Genomic DNA, 6,053 nt, shown 5'->3' on the forward strand with positions numbered 1-6,053 from the left:
CACCACATACTTTTCATTCCAAGACATGGAGAAATCAAGTTGTTACTGACCATGTAACTTCTTCCCTGCTGGCTAGCTTTTGTACTACCAGAAAGTGCTGTGTAGGCTGGTGTGTGTGTGTGTGTGTGTGTGTGTGTGTGTGTGTGTGTGTGTGTGTGTGTGTGTATGGATGGGAAGATCATCTGTAGTCTTACCTAGCTAAGAATCTTGCAAGTTATATTAATGAACAACATAGTAAAATATGCCCATGAATGCAAGAGTGGAACAAACTTTATGGGGATAGCCAACTGCTTAAGAGTGAACTTAAGGCCTGCTCCATAGAAAGCAACACATGCCTGCTGCGGTAACCCTTGCTGAGAACACATGGCTATGGAGCTCACGGGCCCCAGGATTGAACCTAATACTATTATTTTGCTAAATGAATGAAGTATCAAACTGGACTATAATTCATATTTCTATAACTACAGATCAGTGCACTTCTTAGACCTCCTCAGAGAACTTCATGCAGTAGATTGTAGTTTTTAAAAGGCATTCAGAAGTGGTCATCCTACAAAAAATAATGGATGTGGAATGCTCAGCTGCAAAATGGACATTCTGCACCCCTCTCCCCAAGGTTCAGAGACCATTGCAGGAGCATTTAAAAAGATTTTAAGAGTCAAAGGTGACAGAAGACAAGAGTGACATAGTGTCCTCCAGATATGACAGGCTCATTGTTCTAGTGAATTCACAGCAGTTGTGGTTGCATGCATAGGCCTGTATTAGATTAAGCCAGTTAATATTCCAGCATGCACTGGGGGAGGGCTCAGGACTCTCCATGTCTAACTGGAACACTACTGACAGTTGGTGGCTTCTAGAAAATTATGACAATTAGAATGAGAATGAAATCCATAATATCAGTTAGTCACTAGTTCCTTTTTAAACTTGATTTTTAAGAGGTTCTTTTATATCATTTAAATGCAAAAATTAGGAATAAAAATATGAATGCTTAGTCACCAAGGAGTGCAACTGTTTGGGAAAGATTAGGAGGTGTGGCCTTGTTGGAGTGGGTTTGGCCATGTTGGATCAATAGACTAGTAACTAAGGCAGGGAACAGGAATCAGTTAGTTTTAAGAGTGCCATCGATGGTAAGTCAAGTGGATTTCCCACACCCATGACTACATGAGTAGCTTGGACGAGTAGGTTACTATAAGAAAAAAAGACATGAAGTGGGTAGGGAGGTTGGGCTTCGATCTGGGAGGGATTAGTTAGAGGAATGGAAAGACAGTGCAGTCAAAATATATTGCATGTATGTGTGAAATTTTCAAAGAATTAACAAACATTATATTAAACATATATGACTAGGCACCTAAATTTAAGAAACATGAAGTAGTAAAGTAAAATAACTTTATTTAAATTCTCGCTAAGTGTGTGTGTGTGTGTGTGTGTGTGTGTGTGTGTGTGTGTGTGTGTGAAATTTAAAGCCCATAATACCTGTGGCTATCTTCCAATTTACAGAAAGCAGTGAGACAAAGTTTCAAGTACATGAGTGAGACACGTTGGCCCATTGATGCAGACCTTGGGCACATGTTGCCTCTGTTCTCACTGTGGTATCAGTTCTGAATAAGCAAAATACAAGGACTTAGTGATTTTCCGTTTTGAAAATGAGAGTGGTTCTTCCTGGGATGAATAGTCCCACTCATTAGGCAGGAGTCGTTGGTCCATAAGCTCATACCTGTGGTAGATAGAGCAGAAATCTTTGTTCCTTTTTCTTTGGAATCAAACTTCAGCTCCCCATTCCTGTACTCCTGTTAATCACATGATTTTACCATATGAAAAAGAAGGTGCTAGCCTTTTAGTATAACTAACGTGGAGGAACATGACTATACCTAATTAAAATATTTTCCCTTACCAGAGCTGTCAAATAGGAACAAAGTTATACTAATATGTATCATACATTTTCATTTCCTACAAGTTGAGGATCTGATAATATATATGTACTCTTTAATGTAAAACCTACAGATCTGGCCTCTTGTTACATTTATATTCTAGTTTTATTAATTGCATTCATATTTTCATTCATAATTTTTACATTTAAATGATCTAAAAGCACCTCTTTTTTAAAAAAATCAAGTTTAGAAAGGAATTATTGACTAGCTGATATTATGGATGAGGATATCATAGCAATTGTGATTACTTTTTTCCCATTTTCCCCTTCCCATCTTGTTACTAAATTAGTCATATCAAAAACATTCTCAACACATCTCTTCTATAAAGGCATGTTTTTTTTTCCTCTACTGTATGTGCTGGCCAGTTTAATGTCACAAGACATAGTCACTTGGGAAGAGGGAACCTCTAATGAGAAAATTACCTCATCCAAGGTTGGCCTGTGGACAACCTTGTGTGGCATTTTCTTGATTGATAATTGATGTTGAAGGTCCCATCTCACTGTAGGTGGTACCACTCTTGACCTAGTGGTCTTGAGACCAATAAGAAAACAGGCTGAGCAAGTCAGGAGGAACAGGCCAGTAAGCAACACTCCTCTATGGCCTCTGCATTAAGATCCTGCCTCTAGGATCCTGCCCTATTTGAGTTCCTACACTGACTTTCTTCCATGATGGGCTGTGATGTGGAAGTATAAACAAAATAAACCCTATCCTCCCTAAGTTACATTTGCTCATGATATTTTATCACAGCAATAAAAACTGCAACCAAGACACTTTTATGCTTGTTACATAAATATAAGTAAGTTTAGAACATAGTAATAGATTATATTTACAGACAATATTTATTGACATTGGAGGTGTTAACAAATTTTGTGTAACACCCTATATACCCCAAGAAGTTGAGTTCAACCACCTATCCTCAGTAAGCCATTTAAAAGATCCAAATTAACAGTAGAAAGAAGAAAAAGAGAGACTTATTCAATGTGGCCACATTGGAAAGAGGGATAAGGAGATCCAGAGACCCTTTGAAGTCTCTGATGTACATCTGAGGTTTTGAAGTGAGATTAAAGTTTAATTAGAGGGCCAGGGATATTCATATCTAAGCAGTTGTGGTCAAGATGTGGCTTCTACCCACCATCAACTCACCCATCACTGTCTGATCTTTAGTCTTATCTGGCAAGGTGATTTGGTAGTTAGAATTGCGTGAAAACTCTTCAAGGAGGTAAGTTCTCATTCTGTATGGAAACCTTTCCTTCACCCAGCATGAGATAACTGTAGAAATTCCCATTACTTTGAAGTCCATTGTTTCACTGGTCTGATAGATTGAGAGACACAAGTGTCTCTTTAGTATACTCTCATGTCTGCTAGGCCTGTTATGGAAGCAGCCCACTCTGAAGGCCCCGCTAAACCCCAAATTTCTTATAAAGGATGATGAAGGTTATACTTGTCACTTCCAATTCCATTATTTTCTCTGAGATGTGATTAGTATATCCTAATATGCTGAGTGTTTGGTGCTCCTAAAGGACTTTACTTACATTATAGGGTGAGGTATAAAAGCAGCACTTGTCTAAAAGATAATGTGTCTTCTATTTGGGGGGATAGTACTGTCACTCACACACATCACCTCAGATAGGCTGTGGCAATCCACACCATTAAGTTTTGCCCTGCTCTTGCAAAATACATAGGTAGAGGTACCCAGTCTTCTTCATCCATCTCTGTGAGATAAGGTAAAAGGAGGACATTTGTTTTCAATGCCCCATCTATTATGTCAATGTGTCTGACAGTGCATTTGTGGTCTGGCCCTCAACTCTGTGGGGCCTGGAGTCCCTTCTTTGTCATATGCTTACACAAATTCCCTTCTTTGTTATATACCCAGCCAAATTCCTTGTCTGGCCTGCATTCCTATAGACCCTAAATACCTGCCTTACCATATACCCACTCTAAGTCCCCTCTGCGTCATACACCACTGAAGTCACTTGTCTGGCCCCTGACAATTTGAGACCAAGGTCTGTTTCTTCTCATATACCCATCCAAAGTCCCTCCTTTATCATGTGCTCACCCAAGTTTCTTGTCTGGCCCCAAACCTTGTGAGACCCAAATCCCCTCTTGTCATATCCCCACCCAAACTCCATCTCTTGGCATATATCCATTCCTCTTCCCCTTTACCACTTCCACCATTAGTGACTAATGCTCCATCCATTATGTCCATGGGTCTGATAGTTCATTTGTGGTCTGGCCCTCAACTTTGTGGGGCCCAAAGTCCCTTCATTGTCCTATGCTTACCCAAATTCTCTTCTTCATATACCCAACCAAATTCCTTGTCTGGCCTCCATCCTGACAGCCCCCTAAATACCTGCCTTGCCATACACCCACTCAAAGTCCCCTCTGTGTCATACACCCACCTAAGTCACTTGTCTGGTCCCCAACCACTTGATACCAAGGTCTGTTTCTTCTCATATACCCATCCCCAAGTTCCTCCTTTATTATGTACCCCCACAAGGTTCTTGTCTACCCCAAACCTTGTGAGTCCCAAATCCCTCCCTTGTCATATACCCACCCAAACTTCCTCTCTTGTTGTCATCCACCAATTCTCTTCCCCTTTACCAGTTCCACCATTAGTGACTCAAAAAGACCCATAAATTTTCAAATTGGAACACATTTATTTTTTAAAATATACTTTTGAATTTTATTGTTTATGGGAAAGGGAATTTCCCATCTTCAAGATAGCCATCTATTGGCTATCCACCTCGAGAGTCATGGTGCTTGCCTTAGAGGGGCTGGGTTGATCCTCAGCAGTCTTTGAGGGTTGATCTTCAGCTGGCTTTGCAGGTTGTTCCACCAGAGGCTGTAGCTCCTCCACCGGTGGTGAATCTTTGTCTTTCTTCAGCAAGGGTGGAGTTACTTCTTCCACATCAGACACAGAGCTTGCTTCACAGGTAGTGGGTTGATCCTCGGCAGGCTTTGCAGGTTGGTCCACCAGAGGCCATGTCTCCTCCATCGGTGGTGAATCTTCGCCTTTCTTATGCACTGGTGGAGTTACTTCTTCAGCATCAGTCATGGTGCTTGCTTCAGAAGTAGTGGGTTTATCCTTAGCAGGCTTTTCCGGTTGGTCCACCAGAGGCTGTGGCTCCTCCATCAATAATGAATCTTTGCCTTTCTTCAGCAAGGGTGGAGTTACTTCTTCAGGATCAGTCATGGTGCTTGCTTCAGAAGTAGTGGGTTGATCCTTAGCAGGTTTTGCTGGTTGCTCCACCATTGGTGGTGAATCTTTGCCTTTCTTCAGCAAGGGTGGAGTTACTTCTTCAGCATCAGTCATGGTGCTTGCTTCAGAAGTAGTGGGTTGATCTTTAGCAGGCTTTTCACGTTGATCTTCAGCAGGCTTTGCAGGTTGCACCTCCAGAGGCCATGGCTCCTCCACTGGTGGTGAATCTTTACCTTTCTTTGGCATGGGTGGAGTTACTTCTTTAACATCCTTCTTGGTGGAACTCCTTTTCAGGGCACGTTTCCCACATTTGTTGTTCTTTAGGCCCTGGGATGGCAAGAGGGAGGACACAGAGTTAATTTAGGGTGAAGGTCAGAATAAGCATGTGAAGGGTTCTTTGTTGGAACAGGTGAGGATAGGTAAGGGGATTTAGTCCAGGCCAGAGAAAGGTAGTTACTTTAGGCAAGAGTAAATCAGTGGAGGAGGGAGCTTGGGTAGGGTGGGTCATCTCACCGTTCCATTAAGAATGCTTGGGGGATAAAGTTTGTAGGCCGCCTTGGTCTTTATCGGTGTGACAGGATTAACCACTGCTTGAGTATTCATCAAAAAAGCCGAAAAAGCCGTTTTGGACGCGGATTTCTTGGTCACATTCGCCATTATCAGGATTTAGTTGTCTTACACTAGAGAGGTCTCATCAACTGCCAGAGCAGAAGAGGCCACACCCCTCAAGCCTGATTGGTCATCAAGGTCTCAACCAATAGTGGGCAAGCTTGAGCTCTGACATCACAAAGCATGACTCTGACCCTGGTGAAGAAAAGAACAGCAGGATGTACCACTGGGGACACTTCTGTTGATGGGGGAAGATACTGAGAAGGCAAAGAGACTCTAGTCTTAGAAGGAGACTTCCCTTTAACAACTCCAAGGCTATT

General features: G+C 41.9%; 1 protein-coding gene across 1 annotated transcript; it reads right to left on the reverse strand.

The window, feature by feature from the left end:
- Positions 1 to 4,653: 4,653 nt before the first annotated feature.
- On the reverse strand, positions 4,654 to 5,781 carry LOC131900012 (testis-specific gene A8 protein-like). Its single transcript, XM_059251466.1, has 2 exons — positions 5,638 to 5,781; positions 4,654 to 5,451 (listed from the first exon to the last, which is right to left on the reverse strand). Exons 1-2 carry the CDS (start codon positions 5,779 to 5,781, stop codon positions 4,654 to 4,656), a joined length of 942 nt encoding a protein of 313 aa, XP_059107449.1.
- Between the last annotated feature and the right edge of the window lie 272 nt (positions 5,782 to 6,053).

Source organism: Peromyscus eremicus, chromosome X (assembly GCF_949786415.1).
Source record: "Peromyscus eremicus chromosome X, PerEre_H2_v1, whole genome shotgun sequence".
Lineage (NCBI taxonomy): Eukaryota > Metazoa > Chordata > Mammalia > Rodentia > Cricetidae > Peromyscus > Peromyscus eremicus.

What these genes read in the sequence shown, in the direction of transcription:
- LOC131900012 (XM_059251466.1), bottom strand. Translation starts at nt 5,781, where the DNA reads ATGGCGAATGTGACCAAGAAATCCGCGTCCAAAACGGCTTTTTCGGCT. An exon ending in CAAGCATTCTTAATGGAACG is followed by an intron (nt 5,452 to 5,637) that starts GTGAGATGACCC and finishes TTGCCATCCCAG; the next exon opens with GGCCTAAAGAACAACAAATG.